Source organism: Trachemys scripta, chromosome 14 (assembly GCF_013100865.1).
Source record: "Trachemys scripta elegans isolate TJP31775 chromosome 14, CAS_Tse_1.0, whole genome shotgun sequence".
NCBI classification, from domain to species: Eukaryota; Metazoa; Chordata; order Testudines; family Emydidae; genus Trachemys; species Trachemys scripta.
In genome coordinates, this window is record NC_048311.1 from 37188787 (window position 1) to 37214207 (window position 25421).

At 45.7% G+C, this 25421-nt stretch overlaps 1 protein-coding gene across 1 annotated transcript; it reads left to right on the forward strand.

Annotated features, from left to right (window-relative positions):
- The first annotated feature begins 1880 nt into the window (after nucleotides 1-1880).
- Nucleotides 1881-17956, forward strand: LOC117886973 (butyrophilin subfamily 1 member A1-like). The gene is made up of 5 exons (XM_034789167.1): nucleotides 1881-2365; nucleotides 6423-6704; nucleotides 8907-9037; nucleotides 9737-9779; nucleotides 17442-17956. The coding sequence occupies exons 1-5, from the start codon at nucleotides 1930-1932 to the stop codon at nucleotides 17954-17956; spliced, it is 1407 nt and encodes a 468-aa protein (XP_034645058.1). The 5' UTR covers nucleotides 1881-1929.
- The last annotated feature ends 7465 nt before the right edge of the window (nucleotides 17957-25421 follow it).

Sequence of the window (25421 nt, forward strand, 5' to 3'; positions counted from 1 at the left end):
TGCCCGAGCGCTACCGGCTTCGGGCAGCCCCCATGCCTCTGGACCCTGTGCCGCCGGAGCCCGGGAGGGGAAGTGCCCGGCCGGAGGCACAGAGTCCAGAGGCATGGGGGCTGCCCGAAGCCGGTAGCGCTTGGGCAGCCCGGCTCTTAAACAGAGCCGAAGAGTCAGGGGAGGAGCAGAGCCTCCAGCCGCGGCGGCTCTGCTCCTCCCCTGACTCTTCAGCTCTGTTTAAGAGCCGAGCGCTACCAGCTTCGGGCAGCCCCCATGCCTCCAGACCCTGCACCGCCGGAGCCCGGGAGGGGAAGTGCCCGGCTGGGGGCGCAGGGTCTGGAGGTAAGGGGGCTGCCCAAAGCCCAAGCGCTACCGGCTTTCTCGGTTTGCTGGGCAGCCTCCAGATCCTGCGCCCCCGACTGGGCGCTTCCCCTCCCGGGCTCCAGCTGCACTGGGGAAGCGCCGGCCGGGGGCGCAGGGTCTGGGGGCTGCCTGGCAAACCGTGAAGCCGGTAGCGCTCGGGCAACCCTTTCCGCGTGCTGGGAGTGGGAGGGAGGAGGGGGCGGAGTTAGGGCGGGGAAGGGGCGGAGTTGGGGCAGGGCTGGGGGTGGGGAAATGGGCGGGGCCAGGGCCCGTGGAGGGTCCTCTTTTTTTATTTGTTAGATATGGTAACCCTAGCTGTAAAAAAAGATCAGAGCCATAGTTTGAGACTCGTGTGCACAAAAACATAAGAAGAACCAGAATATTTTGCTGCCATGCGATTTTTTTATTGGGCCTGTTACCTAATACATATATGTTAGGTGTAGTATACACCATATTATTAGGCATTATGTGCACGGTAGTCCTATACTATCCATTAGAGAGAGAGGGAAAGTGATGCAAAGTTAAGTTAACTGAATGTATTATGCTCTTCCCACAATTCTGTTCACCAATATCTAATATCTCACAACACTTTACAAATCTGATGTTAGCATTCACAATAGAAAATAGGAAGCCTATCAAAACCATGATAGGTGTGTCCCAGCTCTGGTTGGGATGTACCTCTACCCCCACCTGGTCTGGAATGTGATATCCAAAACAGGGTTAAGGAAGGTACAGAACAAATTAAGAAATTAGTGGGTTCGATCTTTGATGATGTATAAAGTGCTTTCTCACTTGTAAACAGCCACGGTATAAGTGGGGTTGGGGTGTATTTTTCAAGCACACCTTCTGTGTAAGGTGAGCATGCTGCAAGATAAGAATTGCTTCCCAGGAGGAGGGTATGGATGTCTCCTTTTCGTAGCGTACTGTTTTGTCTTTAGGCAATAATTTTTGCTACGTTTGGTTATTTGGTCTCTTGAGCATGTAAAGTATTGAACCATAATTGTCCAACAATTGGCGCTAGGCTAGCAATAGGGCTGTGTCTCAGGAACACTTTGGTGAAAGAACACCAAATATGGCCCACCAACCCTACCCTTATTCCTGCTGAGGCCCAGGAAATTTCATGGCAATGTCGGTAAGCGTGTCAATTTGAGAGCACTTACAAAAATGGGATGTTGAATAGTAAGTTTATCTCAACTATCCACTGAGCATGTCCATTCCCAGCTCTCTGCCTCGGTTTCTCTGATGTGTGACTGTGACATGGACTGAACACATCTATCTTCAGTTTCCCACCCCGTGTGAGTACTGTGTGCCTCTGTCATGCACTGACATTACCAATTCTCAGCTCCCCACTCTGTCCCATGCTCTGTGCCTGATCCATGCGCCAAACTTGCCTGTTATCAGCTCCATGCCCCATCTCAGTGCTGTGTGCCTGTGCCATACACTGAAGCTGAGTGTTCTTATAACAGAGCCCCAGTCCTGCTCCCCATGAGCGCTGCTCTCTCTTAAACATTCAAGCTGAAATGTTCCATGCCGGGTGTCTGACTCTGGCTGAACTTTTTGGAAAGTTTGTCTGAAATGGAACCTGTTGGCTGTGTCCTTCATATCAAATTCCCTCTTTCCTCTGAGCTGCTTTTTGTTGTTGTTGTCCTGGTGCATTTTCCAGCAAAGTTCACAGTGATTGGACCCCGTGATCCTGTCACTGCCATCCTGGGTCAGGAAACTGTGTTACCCTGTCACCTGTCCCCCCGGATGAGTGCTGCAAACATGGAGGTGAGATGGTTCCGATCTCAGTTTGTATCCTTTGTGCACCTGTATCGTGATGGGAAGGATCAGTATGATGGGCAGATGCCAGAGTATCAGGGAAGGACAGAGCTTTTGAAAGCTGGACTCAAAGATGGAAATGTACATTTGAGGATTCTCAATATCAGACGCTCTGATGAAGGACAATACGTCTGTTTTGTTCAAGACGATACTTTCTATGAAGAAACAGCATTGGAACTGCGAGTAGCAGGTCAGTAGCTTGTGACAGTTTAAGCTTTGTGCGGTTTGCAGACCTTTGTTCTTTCCTATTACAACAACTGTGGCTCCCTGCTTGTGATATATTTTACAATAACACAGTGTATGTGACTTTCAGCAAACAGTCACTTTCATACTAGAGAAAATGTTCTGGAAATTTTCCCAACATGTTGTTAAAAACATTTTCAGGATGGCCAAGGCACTTTCTTGCCCAATCTTAATTGACTCCCAAAGGGATCTTTAGTTAAGAGGGAAAGGACTTCTGGACAAATATGGCCTTCCAGTTGCTCTGCAGTCATTTCTAGGATGTGTGGCTAAGGTGGGATTAACAGACTTTTATGGCCTTCAGATGGGTTGGTTGTTATTTAGGGGTGTAGTTAAAATCAAATGCAGCCTTATTTGCTGAGATTATATAATAGTGATGGTGGGTGTGATGGGTTCCCCCCAGGGTGCCACCTGGAACTGGGGTACAGATGAGCTCTCTGTCTCACCAGTCTGGGTTCCCTCTTGCACTGTGACATTGTGACAAGCTACAAAGCCCTCCACACTTGCACTCACATCAACATCCACAGGCAGGGACCACACCCAGCTGTATTCATGAATGCATCTGGCCAGGCACTCATGAACCAACAATAGCGAGGCTTCAGCCCAAACACCCCCCAGCTTCCCAACCTAGGACCCTGGAGCTGTACTGTCCTGCCCTGGCCAAAAGCCTGACCAGTAAGATTATTAGAATTACCCAGTTCTCCCCTCCCTCGATGTGGAGAGGAATATGCCCAAAACCTTTGTTAACTGAGCTGAGATTTTTCCCAAACACTTCACTCAAACCACACCATTTTAGATAAAAATATAAAATAGATTTATTACAAAAAGATAGATTTAAAATGATTATAAGTGGTAGCAAACAGATCAAAGTAGATTACTTAGCAAATAAACAAAAACACAATCTAAGCCTAATATACAACACAGGATTTGAATAGTGTCTCACCCTGTTAGATAGTATGAGCAGTTTGTAGACGTTTCATACACAGGCAGGATTTCCTTCTTTCCCACCTGGGACCAGCACTTCCCCAGTTCAAAGTCTGCGCTCTTCCAGAGGTATATCCAGATGTTGGATTGTGGGGAAAGTGAGGCCTGTTGGTGATGTCACTTCCTCCTTTTATAGTTTCTTCCATATGGTGGGAATCCTTTGTTCCAAGCCAGGTTCCCAGCCCAGTTTGTGGAAAAATACAGGTACCACACTGTAGTTCAGTATCATGGGATCTAGTCAGATGCCCCTGCATGCTTGATGAGTCATGGCAGCCATTATCCATAGGCTGTCTGAACTGTCCCCCGGTGAGGACAAGACTTTTCCATGGCCCATTGTTTTTCACTGATGGGCCATTAGCACTGTCTAGCTTCTTCACTGTTTTACCTGAAAGGCAAGTTGTGGGTGTTACCAAGGACAAGCACATTTGAAATACAGATGCATAGTCAATATTCATAACTCCAGATACAAAAATGATACAAGCATACAAATAGGATAACCATACTCAGCAAATCATAATACACCTCTACCCCGATATAACGCTGTCTTCGGGAGCCAAAAAATCTTACTGTGTTATAGGTGAAACCACATTATATCGGACTTGCTTTGATTCGCCAGAGCGCACAGCCCCCCCCCCTCCACCCCGGAGCGCTGTTTTACCGCATTATATCCAAAATTGTGTTATATTGGGTTGCGTTATATCGGGGTAGAGGTGTATTTCCATTGACATCTTACATGACACATCTTGTATAAGATGCAACATAATTATATCATAATCATACCACAGTCATATTACTATGGTGAATATGGAGTGCAGAGTTTTACAGAGGGGAGGGGAAATTATGTATTTATCCCTCTTAGAAAAGAGTTATAATTTCTCCCCTGCTGCTTTGATACTGTAGCCATGAAGCCAGTTAGACATTTTTTAAAATAAATATATCTATCCAATGCATTAATGATCAGATTTTCAAAAGTTCAGATCCTATTCAGGTATCTACGTTGTCATATCATTAAAGATGCTCAACACTCAGTTGCTCCCATGTTGACACAACACCGTCCTTTGTAGATGACAAATCTGAGGAATTGTCACAGATTGAAGTGTCATTAGAGGAGGTTTTGCAATGAATTGAGGAACTTAACAGTAACAAGTCACCGGGACCAGATGGCATTCATCCAAGAGTTCTGAAAGAACTCAAATGTGAAACTGCGGAACTATTAACTAGGGTTTGTAACCTGTCCTTTAAATCAGCTTCTGTACCCAATGACTGGAAGATAGCTAATGTAATGCCAATATTTAAAAAGGGCTCTAGAGGTGATCCCAGCAATTACAGACTGGTAAGTCTAACATCAGTAATGGGCAAATCAGTTGAAAAAATAGTAAAGAATAAAATTGTCAGACACATAGAAGAACATAAATTGTTGGGCAAAAGTCAACATGGTTTCTGTAAAGGGAAATCCTGTCTTACTAATCTATTAGAGTTCTTTGAAGGGGTCAACAAAAATGTGGACAAGGGGGATCCAGTAGACATAGTGTACTTAAATTTCCAGAAAGCCTTTGACAAGGTCCCTCACCAAAGGCTCTTATGTAAATTAAATTGTGTTGGGATAAGAGGGAAGATCCTTTCATGGATTGAGAACTGGTTAAAAGACGGGGAACAAAGGGTAGGAATTAATGGTTAAATTTTCAGAATTAGAGGGGGAACTAGTGGTATTCCCCAAGGGTCAGTCCTAGGACCAATCCTATTCAACTTATTCTTAAATGATCTGGAGAAAAGGGTAAACAGTGAAGTGGCAAAGTTTGCAGATGATACTAAACTGCTCAAGATAGTTAAGACCAAAACAGACTGCGAAGAACTTCAAAAAGATCTCACAAAACTAAGTGATTGGGCAACAAAATGGCAAATGAAATATAATGTGGATAAATGTAAAGTAATGCACATTGGAAAAAATAACCCCAACTATACATACAATATGATGGGGGATAATTTAGCTACAACTAATCAGGAAAGAGATCTTGGAGTCATCATGGATAGTTCTCTGAAGACGTCCACGCAGTGTGCAGCGGCAGTCAAAGAAGCAAACAGGATGTTAGGAATCATTAAAAAGGGGATAGAGAATAAGACGGAGAATATCTTATTGCCCTTATATAAATCCATGGTACACCCAGATCTTGAATACTGCATACAGATTTGGTCTCCTCATCTCAAAAAAGATATACTGGCATTAGAAAAGGTTCAGAGAAGGGCAACTAAAATGATTAGGGGTTTGGAACAGGTCCCATATGAGGAGAGATTAAAGAGGCTAGGACTTTTCAGCTTGGAAAAGAGGAGACTAAGGGGGGATATGATAGAGGTATATAAAATCATGAGTGGTGTGGAGAAAGTAGATAAGGAAAAGTTATTTACTTATTCCCATAATAGAAGAACTAGGGGTCAACCAAATGAAATTAAAAGGCAGCAGGTTTAAAACAAATAATAGGAAGTTCTTCTTCACACAGCCTGTGGAACTCCTTGCCTGAGGAGGTTGTGAAGGCTAAGATTATAACAGGGTTTAAAAGAGAACTAGATAAATTCATGGAGATTAAGTCCATTAATGGCTATTAGCCAGGACAGGCAAGGAATGATATCCCTAGCCTCTGTTTGTCAGAGGGTGGAGATGGATGGCAGGAGAGAGATCACTTGATCATTACCTGTTAGGTTCACTCCCTCTGGGGCACCTGGCATTGGCCACTGGCAGCAGACAGGATACTGGGCTGGATGGACCTTTGGTCTGACCCAGAATTGCCATTCTTATGTTCTTAATATCTCCCACAGACTCAGTGAAATTATTTTAAATATTTGTTCACATTTTTGTGTCCATGAGTATCGGGATTTCAGACATTCTAGTATTCATTTATCCCTTCTACTGACTATCCACATGAATAATTGCTTTCTAGTGTGAGTAAGGGATCAACAAACTGTCCCTCATCCCTTCTGCTTTATAAATTAGTTCATGGAATTGACACCTTTATGTATTTTCCCCTTAGGTCTGGGCTCTGCTCCTCTCATCTCTGTGGAGGGTCACCAGGATGGAGGGATCCGGGTGGTTTGTCGATCAGCTGGTTGGTACCCAAAGCCTGAGGTGCTGTGGAAAGATCTCAATGGACGACATTTACCATCACTCTATGAAACAACATCCAGAGTGGATAACAACCTGTTTGAAACAGAATCTGCTATCATTGTAACAGAACATTCAAACCAAAACTTGTCCTGTTGCATCAGGAACACCGTTCTCAATCAAGAAAAGGAATCAGCAATTTATATAGCAGGTCAGTTACCATCCAAATCCCACACTGAACTCACCACCACTAGAAACAAAACAAAATATGGGAAAACAAGAACTGAAATGTCTGTGATCGATATTTCATAATCCACATACAAACACAGAAGCTGGGAGGCTGGTATCTTTACAGGGTCACAGTTTAGGCAATTTGATTCCCTTCATTGTGAGTACTCAGTCTATCAAAGTTTTGCGTTTCACGTAAATTTAATGTTAAGTCTGACTTTCCTGATATTCTAGCACACACGTAACCATGTACAGTCACAAACTTCCAACCTTTTGAGAAGAAATTTTCACTCAATCCCCTGATGCAGTATGTTCCTGCAACCTTCACTTCATCTTAATAATTTTTTTGAATGTGGTAAATTTTATACTGTGGCTTCTTTGTGATCACAGAATCACAGAATATCAGAGTTGGAAGGGACCTCAAGAGGTCATCTAGTCCAACCCCCTGCTCAAAGCAGGACCAATTCCCAGCTAAATCATCCCAGCCAGGGCTTTGTCAAGCCGGGCCTTAAAAACCTCCAAGGAAGGAGACTCCACCACCTCCCTAGGTAATGCATTCCAGTGTTTCACCACCCTCCTAGTGAAATAGTTTTTCCTGATATCCAACCTGGACCTCCCCCACTGCAACTTGAGACCATTGCTCCTTGTTCTGTCATCTGCCACCACTGAGAACAGCCGAGCTACATCCTCTTTGGAACCCCGCTTCAGGTAGTTGAATGCTGCTATCAAATCCCCCCTCATTCTTCTCTTCTGGAGACTAAACAATCCCAGTTCCCTCAGCCTCTCCTCATAAGTCATGTGCTCCAGACCCCTAATCATTTTTGTTGCCCTCCGCTGGACTCTTTCCAATTTTTCCACATCCTTCTTGTAGTGTGGGGCCCAAAATTGGACACAGTATTCCAGATGAGGCCTCACCAATGTCGAATAAAGGGGAACGATCACGTTCCTCGATCTGCTGGCAATGCCCCTACTTATACAGCCCAAAATGCCGTTAGCCTTCTTGGCAACAAGAGCACACTGTTGACTTATATCCAGCTTCTCGTCCACTGTGACCCCTAGGTCCTTTTCTGCAGAACTGCTACCTAGCCATTCGGTCCCTAGTCTGTAGCAGTGCATGGGATTCTTCCGTCCTAAGTGCAGGACTCTGCACTTGTCCTTGTTGAACCTCATCAGGTTTTTTTCAGCCCAATCCTCTAATTTGATCTTCTCACTGCCTCAACTCATTGTTCATTACTTGTGTGAAATGTCACCTCAGTCATGTGATGTTCTTTTTACTGACTTTCAGTGGGACTTGTGATCCTTAAGTCACTTTGGTCTGGATCCACAAAGGGACTCATTTTACCCTTGGCTACACACAAAAGTTGCACTGATTAACTATTTACTTAATCGATGACACTTGTTTAGGTGAACATGCATATAAGTTTCAGAGGGCCCTATATAGATTTAGCTCCTGTCAATTCCTTATCAGCTTCACCTAAATGGAGGCAGGGCACTATTAAGCCGATTTATGTTTTAAAGTTTTGTGCATCAGTTTATTCAAACTGGTGCAACCCTCATATGTTGTCAACTCTTGAACCAATTTAAGAATGGCCACATAAGAGTGTTGCCCCAGTTTCTCTGTACCAGAGCACAAACCCTGTGCAGAGAGAACTTTAGTACATTTCAAAAATTCCATTCTGAGTGGATGTCTGAATCACTGTGAACACAAGAACAGTAAATGAAGATTAATTCATTTGCTACAGAATTGTTTGGAGAAATTGTGATTATGATTCCTTCAAATATTTGCGGGGCAATAATGGACTTTTCAAAAATATTCTAATTAATCTGACAATTTCTGAATGTTGCTGAACACTAAGGATTAAATTATTTGCTGGTGTAACTCTACTGAAGTCAGTGGGGTTTTATGAGCAGAGAATTTTCCACTGAATTCTATGGCTCTCTGAATAGCAATGGATCAAATGAGGCCTGTTTTTTTCCAGGATAAATCAGTATAAAATATGTGTTGATTGGAGCCATTTTTAAAATCAGTTTCTGGTAATTTGTGTAGTGTAGACATGGCCATTCTTTCACTCTTATCTCACAGAAATCCTGCTGGGTACTATTTATGTATTTATATGGAATAAAAACATCTGATTTTCGTCACCGCTTCCAAATAAAGGCAAGTTCTGGGTGTTGTTTTTTTCAGATCCATTTTTCCCGAGGGTGAATTCCTGGATGGTGGCTCTAAGCGTGATCTTGGTGGTTTTGTTTGGTTTCATTGGCCTCACTGTTTATCTCTTTAAAATAAAAGGTAAATATCAGAGGGAGAAATATACGGTATATACAGATTTTATTCCAATAAATAAATAGGAGGAATTTCAGAATTTAATATTAGAAGAACATGTGACCTGCTGATCTTGTCCTATATAAAGAAGAAGAATGCATGTGAATTCATTGATAGAGGGTAGGGGCAGATGTGTGTGGTTTAAGGCCTGATTGAATGTTTGCAGGGAACCCTCTCCCTTTAAAAGTCCTTCCAATTAGGGGTTGAGGTTGGCATAGCTACATGTCTGAGGGGTGTAAGGTTACAGTGCAGACCAGTCTCAGAGTCTTTCAGAAGAATCTATAGAGGTCTGGCTTGTTAATTAAGTTGTGATGAAGTGGGAATTTTCTGCAATATTTTTATGAATTCTATGTATGCCTCAGTTTCCTCTATATGTGACATTGTTACCCAGTGGGGAGAAAAGGACTGTTTGCTCTCAGGCTAAGAGACATCAGTATTGATGTTATGGGCCTTAGTCCCCATATCGATGGAGCATCAGAGCAGAAAATGGCAAATCCAGTCACCGGATATTGACACCTAGCAACCAACAACCCAGAGAGAGCTGGATTTCCCCACATCTAAGCAGGGAAGCTGAGCAACATTCCCCAGCTCAAGAACAAAGGACTGGAGAGGTGTGAGGTGGGGGGTACGAGTTGGCTGCTGGAAGGAGTTGGGGCTCTGACCTGGAGTCTGAACAAGGAGGTCGGATGGAGAGACAGACAGAGCTTGAACAGTGGGGTTCACTACAGAATCTGGGCTCTGGGCTGACCAGAATGGTCTATGCTTTAACCTTCAATTCTCTATGATAACCTGCAACCTTCCTATGCTGTGTCCAGTTGACTGATACACCCGACTGTTTTGACAATGCTCTTTGAGTGCCACTGCAAATGCTTAGTGAGGTGTGTTTATCCCTGAAGGGTGTGTGAGTCTCTACCAGGAAAATCTCAGCTGGACTCACTGAACAGAGATCAGAGTGCAAAGCAGGGGTGCTGAAGGCCCAGAGATCCAGTCTAAGGAGGTGATGAAGCCGTGTGGCTTACCCAGGAGGAAGAGAGAGACACCTAGGGAGTCTGGCAGACTGAAGAGTCTAGAAACTGTTGCAAAGCTGGGGGTGTAGCACTGATCAAGTGAATTCGTGACAGAAGTTTCAGTACAGCTAGTTCCAAGACAGGGTTTATCTTCAATCGCTCCCTGCTGCAGTCAGCTTGTACCTAGTCTGAAGGACCCGTGTGAGTGGCAGAGGTTCATAAGTTGTCTTCAGTGGCTCTGTTGTAAGAATCAGCTACCTCTGAGTTCCAGCAGCCACCCCCTTCCTGTGACAAACTCTCCCTTTCAAGATCATTTCCTCCAAGTGGAGTAGGACCTGCAGGACGCCTGTTTAATGCCAGCTGAGCCCAGAGGAGTTTTCCTCTTTTCCTGAGTGGGATGGGGATGTGCCTCAGGACAGGGTGTGATAATCTAGTTTCATAACATTTGGAGTAAATCTAAATTAGACAAAATTCACATAAAATATTATTTGGGGTGATGGGGAAGCAATAGAAAAGAGGAAATTGAATAGAAATAATCACCCAACTTTAACTTTGATGATAAAGAGAAACAACACATAAGAGAAGGAAAGGTCAAATTAAACATTTATGTGTATTTCTGTGAATGTTTAAGGGAAACAAGATCTAGAAATTGGTAAGTGTCATTTTCCTTCCTCTGAGAAGAAAGTTTTTGTACAAAAGTGGATCCTCATGTGGGAGTGTAATCGAGTCATCGGTCACAGGCTCTGACTTTTCTTTTTGCCGGTGGGTGCTCCATCCCGACTCTGCCCTCTCCCCCAAGGCCCTGCCGCCACTCTGTCCCACCCCCAATGTTCCCTCCCCTGAGAGCCTCCCATCAACTACTCTCTGTCCACTTCTCCGAGGGCCCCCGGCCCATCGCTCTCTCCTCTCCACCCCTTACCCCTAGCGCCTCTCACCTGCCGCTTGCTCCATGGGGAAGAGAGGATCGAGTGGCAGGGGCTTCAGGAGAAGAGGCAGAGCAGGGGAAGGAAGGGGTGAAGTACAGGTGGTGTCACAGTCCCTGGGTGCTGAGTCTGGGTCCACCTTCAAACAGCTAATCGGTGGCCAGCTGGTGGGTGCTGAGCACCCCCTATTGTTTTCCTGTGGGTGCTTGAGCCCTGGAGCTTCGGTGGTTTAGGTGGCCCAGTGGTTAGCACACTTAGTGCTGCCTCCCAGTGGGCAGGTGGTGCAGTGCTGGCTTTCTTTTAATCAGAGCTGCAGTGAGATAGGCAGTGATAGGGGAGCCTGGGCCCAACCACTACACTGGGCTCTGATCCAGCACCTAGGAGGGTCAACAGTGTCTGGTCCCGAAAGATATCCTCCAAATAACCCTCCTCGGGTCACTTCCTACCAGCTGCTGGTCTTCCCCAGCTTCAAGTCCAAGATAAGGTGAAAAGAAAAAGAAAAGGCAACCATCCGGGCCTAAGTGTGCAGTCAGTCCCTTGGGGAGGCTGCTCTGGTGCCCTTGTCAGTAACCTTCAGGGTAGGTCTGTCCTCCTCCCGTGCCTCTCCCTTCTGAGCTGGGTTGCTCCCTTTTCAGCCCTTTCTCCAGCTGAAGCATGATCTGCAGGGCTGGATGGGCAGGGTTACCTGGCACAGTACTGTTCTTTCACCCTGTCATGCCCAGTGTGGTGTTTGTGTACCCCCTTTCACACTCTCTCCCTCAGACCCTGGGCTGTGGTGTCCTGGGGCTGGTTTGTGTCCCCACCATCCCCACTCAAGCAGAGTGCCCCAGGAGTTGGTCCTGGGGCCAGTTTTGTTCAACATCTTTATCAATGATCTGGATGGTGGGATTAATTGCACCCTCAGCAAGTTCGCAGATGACACTAAGCTGGGGGGAGAGGTAGCTACGCTGGAGGGTAGGGATAGGGTCCAGAGTGACCAAGACAAATTGAAGGATTGGGCGAAAAGAAATCTGATGAGGTTCAACAAGGACAAATGCAGCGTCCTGCACTTAGGAAGGAAGAGTCCCATGCACCGCTACAGGCTGGGGACCAACTGGCTAAGCAGCAGTTCTGCAGAAAAGGACCTGGGGATTACAGTGGATGAGAAGCTGGATATGAGTCAACAGCGTGCCCTCATTGCCAAGAAGTCCAATGGCATATTGGGCTGTATTAGTAGGAACATTGCCAGCAGATCGAGGGAAGTGATTATTCCCCTCTATTCGGCATTGGTGAGACCACACCTGAAGTATTGTGTCCAGTTTTGGTCCCCCCCACTACAGAAGGGATATGGACAAATTGGAGAGAGTCCAGCGGAGGGCAACAAAATGATTAGGGGGCTGGGACACATGACTTAGGAGGAGAGGCTGAGGAAACTGTGGTTATTTAGGCTGCAGAAGAGAAGAATGAGGGGGAATTTGATAGCAGCATTCAACTACCTGAAGGGGCGTTCCAAAGAGGATGGAGCTTGGCTGTTCTCAGTAGTGACAGATGACAGAACAAGAAGTAATGGTCTCAAGTTGCAGTGGGGGAGGTCTAGGTTGGATATTAGGAAACACTATTTCACTAGGAGGATGGTGAAGCACTGGAATGGGTTACCTAGGAAGGTAGTGGAATCTCCATCCTTAGAGGTTTTTAAGGACTGGCTTGACAAAGCCCTGGCTGGGATGATTTAGTTGGTGTTGGTCCTGCTTTGAGCAGGGCGTTGGACTAAAGGACCTCCTGAGGTCTCTTCCAACCCTAATCTTCTATGATTCTATTCTATTCTATGATTCATCCTGTGATAAGTCCACATATATATTTTCCATGCTTGAACGATGTGCCAGTTGAAAGCTCTATGGCTGCATTGAGAGATGCTGCTGCATAACACCTGGGTTATGGCCTGTCATTGAGTTCAGCCAGTGGAGTGGTGCATGGTCTGTTACTATGCGGGAGGGCTGCTCCCACAAGTAATAGCATAGGGCATCGATGGCTTGTTTCACCTCCAGGGCCTCCTTTCGATGACCTATTAGGCTACCTCATGTGGGAATAACTTCCTGATGAGATAGAGAACAGGGTGTTCTTCTCTGAACTCCTGAGATAGCACTGCTCCGACTCTGACATTAGACACATCTGTTCAGAGAATAAAGGGCTCCAGAGACAGCTGACTGGAATACTACTGGCTCCTGGATCAACAGGACTTGTAGTTCCCTAAATGCCTTGTTACTGCTTTTGGTTCAGTGGATCCTTTTGGGGGCAGTGTCCTTAATCAACTCTGGGCAGCCATGGTAGCAAAGTTTGGGATGAACTGTCAATAATATCCCACTAATCCCATAAACCACCAGACTTGCTTCTTTGTGAAAGGGACAGGGCAACACACTAGGGCTTGAACTTTTCCACCAAAGGTCATAGTTCCTCCCATCCCCCACAGCATACCGTAGGTAAGTGACTTCTTGGGTGGCCAGCTTACACTTTGACTTCTTGGCCATCAAACCTGCTGCTTTGAGAGCCCAAAATACCACAACAATGTGCTTCATATGCTTGGCCCAGCTCTCACTGTAGAACATGATATCATCAGTGTAGGAAAGTGGCAGTGTCCCCATGAAATCCAAAAGGCATGGTTTTAAACCGGTGTATTCCATCACAGCCAGATTGTTTAATTGTTGTGGAGATGTTTGCTTTTAAAATTACCCTTTTTATTTATTTATTAAATCTGGTTTTGTTTGTTTGCTTACTTGTTTTTTATGATTATTCTCATGGGGGGGTAAATGATGTTGATTTCTCACAGCGTTCACTGTCGTATTGATGATAAAGAGAAATAAAACATAAGAAAAGGAAAACGCCTAACAAAAATATATCTTTATTTCTCTTTAATTTTTAGAGAAACGCGATAAAGAAATAAGTAAGTGTCATTATCCTTCCTCTGAAAAGAAGCTTTTTGTATCAGTTTGGAGTCTCATGTGGCCATTTGTTTAATTGTGGTGGAGTTGTTTGCTTTTAAATTTAATTTTTAAAATTGTTGCAATAGGAAACCTTTTTTTGTTTGTTTGTTTTTTATTATTATTATCATTCTTTTTGGGGTGGTTGTTTTTTAATGTAACTTTATAAAATGAGTGGAAAGACTAAACTGGATGAATTTCACACCAAAAGCTAATTTGAAAAATTGATAAGCAATACAACAATAGAGTAAGTAGGTTGTGACAATGCGGTTCTGGCGGAACCCATCTGAGAGTGCCAACTCAGGACAAATTGCTCAAATAGGGCAGTTACAGCCCAAGGCTGGGGTTTTTTCCACCTCTAAGGCAAACCAAACCAGCCAGACTAAGAGGACTTCGGTCTCACCCCACTGGCTAACCGCAAGTCTCACAAGCAATCTCCTTAGACACTCCAGTTTCCCAGTATTACCACCAGTGCCACTCGTTATGGGGACAAATGGTTATGAAAACCAATACCCCAGTAAAAGAAAAAGGTTCTCCTGATCCCAAAGGACCAAGCCCCAGACCCAGGTCAATATACAAATCAGATCTTACCCACAAATCACGCTGTTGCCAATCCTTTAGAATCTAAAATCTAAAGGTTTATTCATAAAGGGAAAAAGATAGAGATGAGAGTTAGAATTGGTTAAATGGAATCAATTACATACAGTAATGGCAAAGTTCTTGGTTCAGGCTTGCAGCAGCGATGGAATAAACTGCAGGTTCAAATCAAGTCTCTGGAATACATCCCCCACTGGGATGGGTCCTCAGTCCTTTGTTCAAAGCTTCAGCTTGTAGCAAAGTTCCTCCAGAGGTATGAAGCAGGATTGAAGACAAGATGGAGATGAGGCATCAGCCTTATATAGTCTTTTCCAGGTGTAAGAACACCTCTTTGTTCTTACTGTGGAAAAGAACAGCAAAATGGAGTCTGGAGTCACATGGGCCAGTCCCTGCATACTTTGCTGAGTTACAAGGCGTATCTGCCTTCTCTCAATGGGTCCATTGTATAGCTGATGGTCCTTAATGGGCCATCAAGCAGGCTAAGCAGAGCTAACACCAGTTTGTCTGGGATGTCACCCAGCAGCATAGCATAAGTTTGAAATACAGACAGTATAGAGCCAATATTCATAACTTCAACTACAAAAGTGATACACACATATAGACAGCATAATTATAACCAGTAAACCATAACCTTGTCTTAGACACCCCATTTGACCCCCTTTATACAAGATTTGGGTGCCACTACAGGACCTTGGTTGCAACAATGATCTATATGGTCCCAGATTATATCAATAACGTCACATAGGTGGCAAGAAAATATGGTCCAGGAGGAATTGTGGGAAGGCACTGGAGGACTATCAGCCCCTGAGATGATTAACCGCCCTCCACATTGCAAAGTGGGCATGTAACCAACCTGAATTAAAGTGGTACCTGGGCTACAGCCTATACCCAAAGTCCTGTGAGCTAGCCTGGGTGTAAAGCACAACAAACTTGAGTCAGAGTTTTTGTGTTTGTGCCATAAACAGATTGGGGCAACAGCCAGGTAAGATGCTGGGCTAACTCTGCAGTGAAGATACACTCTGGGAGAGAAACACTCATGCAATCTAGTGCAGGTTCTATTGCTTTATATTTCAGTATATGTTTGGAAGAACTTATAACTTTCTTTTTCTATCAGTGTATTAGTCTGTACAATATTGAATCATGCAATACTTGTTCAGATCTGCTCTCATCTCTAATTATGTGATTGTTTTTAGGGTGGAGAAGATCTGTGGCACCTATAGAAGAAGGTAATTAAAGATTATATTTTATCAATGTCCAAATATCAGGCCCTATGTGGCAATGTTCTTCTTTTTCCTTGAATGTGGGAGTGGATGTGATAGTTCAGGGCAGATCTCCCCTGCATCCTGCATTTCATGGCGCATCACAAGGTGAAATGGGGTTTGTGCCTATGTCCTACCACACCATAATGAATTTACATCATATTGCATCTACTTTTCCTGCCCCTCCACCGTCTGCCTGTGCACTGCACCCTGGACAAATCTGTGATAGCAGCTGCCACTCATTGTATAGATCCAGTGGGACATGCACCTCCACAGCCACTTCTCCAGGGGGAGTTTGTTTTATCTCCCTGCACTGATGGCCGATCTCCAATTTCTCTCTCTTTCTTCCTTCATCTTTTCCCCCCTGAAGAAAGCCAGGAGCTCTGCAATGACCCCATGCTGATGGGGTGATCAGGGACTGTGTCTGTGTGCGACTCTTGCTCCAGTCTCCAGCAGAGGAACAGAGCCTTGATCACAGACAGGGGCTCTTCTGGCTCCATTATACACATGTGGGGAGCTCCTGTGACCAGAGCTGTGAGCTTGTCTCTTTTCTCCTGCCTCCATCCAGCAGCATTCTCCTGTCTCTGGTAAACAGGACGTCACTTTAGCCTCCCATCACTAGCACAACCCTCTCCCTCTTTCCACCAGCCACCCATTCTACACCTCCCCCACTCCCAGTGGCAGATTAGCCACTTGGCCAATGGCGCTTGTGCCCAGGGGCCCTTGCCAATTGGGGAACCCATGAAAAATGGGCACCTCTGCACCCCGACCAACTCTGCCTGCCCAGTGCTCCTGCCAGTTAGTGGGGTCATGGCTCGGGGGCTTGCCGGGCTTGCTCTGCTCCACCCGCCCTGCTCTCCAGCTGGGAAATGGGGTCAGGTCACGGGTGCTTGCCCAACTCTCCAGCTGGAGCATCAGGTTGGTGGAGTGGGGCAAGCCCCTGTGCCCTGACCCCATTTCCCTAGCAGAAGAGCGAGGTGGTGGGGGAACTGCAGGCAGAAGGGGGGAGGGGTCCCCACTTGCTCTGGCCCAGGGCACCACAAAACCCTAATCCACCCCTGCTCTCCCCACACTTGTAGATTCTGCCTCAACCACCATGAACCCCCTCCCCTTGTGTTGACCCCTCACTCCCTGCCTCATGATAATGTACTTTTGCGCCGTGACTGCTGCTGAGCAGTGAAATTCTGGGCTTGTTCAATTCTCGCACCATGTGGCCTGTTGCTGTCCGAGCTGTGACATTTGAGAGCAGGCCGGGTGCAGTGGGGAGGCCCCATAGCAAAGTCCAGCACAGGGGCAGCTGGGACACAGTGAGATTTAAGGTGGGGAGGGGGAGGGGAGCTCTGTCAATGTTCACTGAGTTGTACCATCTGCTGGGGCTGCCAGAGTCTCAAGTCCCCTCCCGGGGAGAGGTGGGGGAAGGAGGGGAAAGATTCTGAGTCTCAGGCCTGGCCCAGCTGATCCTTTCTCTGACCCATCTCTACCAGGGGATTGACTCTCCCCAGCCCTGTGCTGAGATCTCTGAGCTGACAGGTAAATCCTGGAGGAAGGAGATTCCCTGAGTCACTCTCCAGCTGGGGCAGATTCTGTCACTGACACCATCAAACCCTCCCCGAGGGCTGAGCTCTGCCCCTAACGCTCTGATTCTCTCTCTCCCCAGCAAATGTGACTCTGGATCCAGACACGGCTCATCCCAAACTCGTCCTGTCTGAGGATCGGAAAAGTGTGAGATGGGGAGACACATGGCAGCGACTGCCCAACAAACCTGAGAGATTTGACACTGAGCCCTGTGTGCTGGGCTGTGAGGGATTCACCTTGGGGAGACATTGCTGGGAGGTGCAGGTCGGGGATGGGCGATTCTGGGCTGTGGGGGTGGCCACAGAGTCCTTGGGGAGGAAGGGAAGGATCAGCCGTAGCCTTGAGGGCGGGATCTGGGCTGTGCAGCGGTGGGGGGATCAGTTCCAGGCTCTCACCTCCCCTGCGACGCCCCTGCCCCTGAGCCGGGTCCCCAGCAGGATACAGGTTTTTCTGGACTGTGACCGGGGGCAGGTGACATTTATCGATGCTGGTGACGAGGCCCCAATTTTCACTTTCCCGCCGGGCTCCATCCCTGGGGAGAGAATCCAACCCTGGCTCCAGGTGGGGTGGGGATCCTTGCTCAGACTGTATCCCTGAGACACTGGGGGGGGGGGGGGGGGATATCCCACTGGGGCCCTGAAATCAGCTTCTCTAGCCTCACACACCCCAGTCTCTATGATCTTGGAGGACTCCCATCTACCCAGTCCTCTGGCCTCTTAACTCTATGACCCCTGGAAGCCTCACCCCCTCCCTGCAGCCCCAGGGATGGGAGGGGGAGGGAGGTGAAGAACTCCTCTAGCTGCAGGAGGGGCAGAGGGGCCCTGAAGGGCAGATGTGGGGGCTGGGCAGGGGGCAGAACTAACAGCCGGGCTGGGCACAGGCAGAGTGGCAGGGACACAAAATTAATGAATTAGGGTTTGGGGTGTTAGGGAGAATCTGGAAGCTCCACAGCAGCAGGGAGCATTTTGTACAGATCTGTGTCATTAGGTCTCATTGGGGTCTCCCAGCCAGAGCTCCTGCTGCAGGGACCCAAGTCACCATCCTGGAAAGCTGGCAAATTTGTAATTGTCACACAGACAGGGGATGGGCAGGAGTGCAGGCAGACAAAAAATTATTGTTGGTCAGTCTCATGATTTTTTAAAGATCCTGAGGTTGGCAGCACTGGAGAGGAAGGAACAGGGCGGGTTTAACCAGAGGGAACAGAAGAAGGAAGAAGAAAATTTGAATTGAAATAAAACACGAATAATGGGAGAGTCCGGGAGAAATGGTGAAAAACAGAAATGAAAAGAATGAAAGGAAAATATTCCTGACAGGGGAACCAGCCCAGGGGCATCAAGAGGGGAAGGGATAAAATCAGGGGAAAGAATGGAGCAGTCAAGGGGAATTATCTGTGAGAGGGAGGAGAGGAGAGTGGGAGAGACACAGGAAAATAAACAGGGGTCGGAAGTGAGGGCTAGAAAATGATAAGTAGAAAAGGACAGTATGAAAGAAAAGGGAGAAGGAAAGAACAGGGAGAAAGAAAGGGAATGTGAGTGGGACAGAGAGATTCTTTACATGAAAGTGAGACTGTAACTCATTAATTCCCTATAGGTTTCAGAGTAGCAGCCGTGTTAGTCTGTATCCGCAAAAAGAACAGGAGTACTTGTGGCACCTTAGAGACTAATACATTTATTAGAGCATAAGCTTTCGTAGGCTACAGCCCACTTCTTCGGATGCATTAATATAATTCCCTATATTAATTCCTGGGCATTGGTGTTATTTTAGTGCCATTAAGAAAACTGTTCTCAGTAGCTGGGGATCTCCTTGCCGTGCTGTGGTTATTAAAGCTCCTTCTCAGCTCCTTTTACTTTCCTGCTCTCCACTTACTTATTGTAAATAAAACATTAAACACAATTCTTGTTCTTTGTTCCACTTTAATGTCCCAGCTGCAGTTGTTGTGGGCAGAGTCCTGGGATTTGCTTCCTGACTTGGTTGTGTCCCCCCAGTCCTCACAGGGAATATTGTGTCTCCAGGAGGAGAGTTTGGGGTTTACTGTGATGTGTCACTATCCAGCCTGTGCTCTGTCTCTGTCCTGTACACACCCATGTCAATCAGGAATTGCTTAGCTGTGCTCTGTGGAGAGATGACTGGTTACACAGGGTGCAATCCATGCAGGGACTCAGGTGTTGCAATGCTGAGCGTCACAGGGCCTAATCTTTAGGCAGCTAGAAAATCACAGGCACAGCACAGTGATCCACAAAGCTGAGTTAGGTGGCTGAACTCCTTAAACAATGCATGGGAGACGGAGGCACCTTACAGTGTAATTCAAAAACGCCAGGTCCACTCACCCCTGACCTGGTATGAATCTCTCTCTAAAGGCTCTGTCAGTATGGTTGCAAGCCAGGCAAAAACTCTCCAAGAACAGAGAGGCAGTTCACACCTCATCAGGGTGTGGATGGGACAAACCCAGCCCAGCCTCACAGGAACAATGGACATTGGTTTAGGCAGGAACAATAGACACTGGCAGCACCACCACCAAGCAACTGAACTACTGATCAAAGGGGAGAGCCTGGCTGAAGAGCCAGCCTGTGGTGTGAAGCATCTAAGTTTGTAAGGACACTGAAAGTGTTAAGCTCAGCTTAGGATGCATTTAGCTTTTATTTCATTTGACCAAATCTGACTTGCTGTGCTTTGATTTATAATTATTTAAATCTACCTTTATAGTTAAAAAATCTGTTTATTCTACCAGAAGCAGTGCATTTGGTTTGCAGTGTGTCAGAGGCTCCCTTTGGAATAACAAGCCTGGTACATATCAATTTCTTTGTTAAATTGATGAACTTATATAAGCTTGTAGCATCCAGCGGGCATAACTGGACACTGCAAGATGGAGATTCCTAGGGTTGTGTCTGGCACCGGAGATATTGGCTAGTGTCATTCGTGTGCAAGTAGCTGGGAGCAGCTTACATGCCAGAGGCTGTGCGTGAACAGCCCAGGAGTGGGGGTTCTCACAGCAGAGCAGGGTAAGGCTGGGTCCCAGAGTCAAGGATTGGAGTGGCCTAGCAGATCACTGGTCCGGATAACACCAGAGGGGAACGTCACAAGCCCCCTGAGCAGCTGCCCAATGGACTTTCAGCCACTGCCCCCATTGACAGGATGTGGGTTATTAAACTGAAAGAGACGAGCCAGGAAAAAAAAACATTTTTACTTGGTCCCAATCCCAAAGCTTTGACACTCACTTTGTTTCTCCCCAGAACAAGGGGTTTGAGGGCACCCCCATATTCACCACTGTGATATAAATATGTTTTGTACAAAGCATGCCTTGTGGAGTATCACTTTAAAAGTCTTGATCTGTTGAACATTAATATCCTGTTGGATTGTATGTGTTGTCATTGTAGGTAAAGTTATGAAGTATTGCTAGGTGTGTGTTATTGAAATATGTTGTGAGTTTGGGAACACCCACAAACAGCCTTCCAGGTACATCAATGGAGTAGCCAGATGTGCTGATGGCCCATTAAGGGAAATCCACACTCCCAATGACCATCCCAGGAACTGTATACAATGGAGACTTTTCTCAGAGAGAGCATGTAGACTGTGGAGGCTGCTTGACCCACGGAAAGGGGCTGGGGAAGGGACAACACACCTAGATCTGTCCCCTTATGATCCCGATTCTGCTTATTACCTGGCAGCTCGACTGGAAATTACAGCCATAAAAAGAGGAGGAGCAAAATAACATGGATCTCAATGACATCTTTATTGGGTCTGTGAAATGACAGGGGTTAATGTCACACCCAGCATCAGCATCTTAGCACATAGGGAAGCCATATTGGTACCCTGGTTTCATTACAACAGGGGAGATACAGAGAGAGAAACACAAAGGAAAAGTGAATACCTTTGATGATCTCACAACTCTCATAGTGTATTTGTGGCTGGTAAATCATTTGCACCCTCTGCTGAAGGCAGGAGCAGTATCTTAAATTGGCTGTGTCAGTAGGAGTGTATAATGAAGGCCTTTTAACAGTGAAAAGCAAACCTGCTTCCAGCCTCTCTGTCTGACTTCAGCATGACAGTCACCCAGTTCAGACTCACCAGCTTCCTCCCCACAGACAGCACCCATTGTGGTGGGTGGCTGGTGCATGAAGAGTAATATGGAGAGAGGTTTGGTGTGTGGCGGTCAAATAGGAAAGTGCAGAGAGAAGAGGGTTATTGAGCAAACAAGTTTATATTTGTGGCATGGCTGAGGTGGAGCCAACACATGAGGAGTGAGGTAGAAAGCCAAAGTCCCAAAGTGGGAATTAAACAGAGACAAAGACATAGCTGAAACCAGCCAGGTTCATCTGTGTGCTAACATTGTTAAAATGGGGAATTATAAGAATGTGTTTAGACTTCACGGAAGGAGGATTCCATCTTACACTTATCAGAGCCTGCACTGGTGAAATTCCAGCCTGGGAGCTTGGATAGGTTTTCTGGGTCAGTCCCTATCATCCTGGGAGAACCTCCATAGTTTCACATACTGATGAGTTACCCTGAGTCTGTGAGGCTGATAGTGCATCAAGTAGCAGAAAGGGTGGCCAGAGGCCTGGATGATGAGATGGGGAGATGTTAGATCTCAGAGAGACTGAGCCATCTAGCTGCAAATGGGACCAGTTGGGAGGTGTATCTAACCTGGGGATTATGGGTATGATAAGCATCACTGAGCACAAATAGGAAACTAGACCAGAGGTTCCTTTCTTGGGTCTGGCTGGATTGTGGTTGAAACAGCAGTTACTGAGTGAGGGTGTCTCGCTGTTCCAGGAGTCAGTGACCTTAGGAGAGTTGGCATGTATTTCACCAAAAGGCAGTGGGTTCTGCTGGGCCCTGGTCAGAGAGCCCTCTACAGGGACGTCACGCTGGAGAATTATGTACTAGAAGTTTTCTCTCTGCAAATATCACTTCGAATGCTTCGCATTTCAGAGTAACTTTCACTTTTAATTTCTTCCACTTTTTAATCTCCCCTGCCTCCCTGGCCCCACACTTTTATAGTGGAAAAACCATGGGATCTAGGGGGAGTAAAACTGTTTTATAAGATAGGCATTTCCCGAAAATTTCTTAACTATCAATTAAAAAAATATAGAAAAATTTGGTTACTTTCCCAAAATTTGTCATTTTCAAAATATTTTTGAAAAATAAGAAATCTAATTGAAAGCTAAACTTGTTTGCAAAAATATAAATAAATTAATTAAATTAAAAATAATTTCAATCAAAACCCTATTGTGACGTTGCACCCCATAATGCTCTATGGAAATATGCTTATGAATGTATATGACATAACTGGAATATGTTTTATGCTACAGATGCCATGTAACATATCTCTTCAAAGGTTATGATCTACTGAATATATTCATCCTATTTGTGTGCCTGTATCATTTTTGTATTCTAAGTTATGAATATTGGCTAGGTACTTGTTTGATTTTAAGTAGCCTTAGTAAGGCATTTGGTCAGCTTCTTACCTATACCTCACTGAAAAACGACTTGCTTACACAACGAGACATAAAAATACAAGTGTCACAGCCACTATTACTGAAAAAGTGCTGACTTTCTCATTGTTACCATATAATTATAAAATAGATTGGAAAATAAAAATTGTACTTATATTTCAGTGTATAGTATATAGAGCAGTATAAACAAGTCATTGTCTGTATGAAATTTTAATTTGTATTGACTTCGCTAGTGCTCTTCAGGTAGCCTGCCGTAAAACTAGACAACTATCTAGGTGAGTTGATGTATCCCCTGGAAGACCTATGCATACCCCCAGGGGTACACGTAGCCCTGGTTGAGAGCCACTGAACTAAAGGCCCCACTTCAGACTCTGAGCCCCACTGTGCTGGGTCCTGCGCGTCCACCTAACTATACAAGAATTCCTGCCCTAGATACTCCACGGCCCCATACAAGGATTGGTATTATTAGACATGATGGAGGTAGAGCTGACAGTTAAGGTACTTGTCAATTGTTCCTCCATTGTTTATAACCTTTCTGTTCTGATTGGATGACTAAATCTACCCCAGGTGACTTAGATGTCCAATCACATAACACTGTGAATAATGACTATTCAAAGTCATTTGCTCCATGCCTGTCACTTGGGGGTTAGAGACCCTAGAAGTTCTTTCTAACTTTATGATTCTATGATTAACATTGTTTGTTACAGTCCTTGATGCTCCTTTGTCTGAGTGGTATCTGAAAGCTGGGGGCTGGTCAGGGGCCTCCGTTCGGATAAGAAATGGTAGACATGGAGTCTGGGTTATTCCCGGTGTCACTCACTTGTTTACAGTAATACACACAAAGTCCTGTTTCCCTGAACAGCAGTGGGGATTTGCAGTACACTGGCTTCTGCACAAATCCCAAGCCCCACACTCCAGTCCTGTGCCCAAAAAAGTAGCTCTCTCTGCCTCTGATTCCTTACAGTATCACGCTATGCTTATGTCTTTTGCTGTAAGGCATTTTCTTCAGAACCTCAGATCATTTCTGTGGCTCTTTTCTGCAGCCTCTCCAATTTTCAACATCCTTTTTAGAATGTTGGCACCAGAACTGTATCTAATATCAGTTCCACCAAGCCCGTATACAGAAGTAAAATCATCTTCCTGCTCCTACTCGCTGCTCCCGTTTATACATCCAAGGATCACATTAGGAATGGGAGTTCATGTTCAGCTCTTTGTCCTCTGTGATGCCTAAATCCTTTTCATAGTCACTGCTTTCCAGGATACAGTTCCCCCTATGCTCTAGCTATGGCCATCAGTCTTTGTTCCTAGCTATAGGGCCTTGTTTTTGATAGTATTAAATGCATTTGTTTTACTAATCCCAGAATACCAAATGATCCAGGCTGTTCTATATGACTGTCCCTTCATTAGCATTATTTACCACTCCTCCCACCTGTGTTAGCCACAGACTTTATCAGCAGTGATTTTATATTTACTTCCAGATCATTAATTAAAAAGTTGAATAATGATGGGGGCTACAGCCCTGTGACACCTTGTTAACAGCTCCCCCATTCAAAGATGATGTCCCATTGACAGTTACAAGGTCAGACTCGGGGTCACCCATCAGGAGAAGGAGAGCAGGGGGATTATTTTACTATTGTTTTATAATGCACCTAATTCAATTACTCACAGTCTCCACCTACAGTGTGTGTCACTATTGTATCTGGGCCCTTCTGGGACAATTCTAGTCTCATTTACACTAGAGACAATCCAAAGTGAATCCAGGCCGTCAGTCCCAGCCTGTCTATGAATGCTGACTGTAGAGATTTATCCCAGGGAACAGCCTCACTCATCCATGGTTGGGCTATTTCCCTGATTTCTTTGCTTCTGTGGAAACACTCCCAATACCCTTTCGCCTTCCCTTTCCTGAACATGCTGACCCTGACTGGGCAGATCCTGTCTGTCCAGGGGTTGCCTTGGCTCACCTGCCACATTTCCAGTCAGGGGACTCAGAGCTCTTCAGTAATTCAAAAAATTCTCATTTTACTAGCATTGCTGTAGTGCATGCAGACCCTACTCGGGGATCAGACCCCATAGTGCCAGGAGCTCTACACACACAGGACAAAAAGACAGTCTCTGTCCCAAAGAGCTGCAATCTACCTGCTTCCCTTCTCCCTGCAGGAAATGCTCTTTGCTACTTCTTGGACCTGCTTCCACTGCTCCCTGGGTGATTTTGATTTGCAGTTTCACTGCTCAGGTTGTGCTGCCCCTTGCTGTCTCATTTGGAGCCAGCTCAGACATTGTCTGGGATGCTTCTGAAAGGCCTTTATTTAAAACCCCAACTATTAGATGAGTTGTTGTGTTATCCCTAATTATTATTTATTTGTATTGTAACAGTGTGCACAGGCATCAGTCTGAGACTGGGCTTCCTTTCTGCTAGGCCCTGAACACATGCACAAAGATATCCCTGCCCCAAAGAGTTTACACTGAGTAACTGTATTGCTACAAAATCACAGTGCTCTCTGTGTCAACAGGGTCCTTATGTCATTTTCTTTGTCTCTCTGGGCATCTGCACCATTTAATAAAATCACATCTATTTGCGTGTCACAGCTTTGGAGTGAGTCTCAGACATT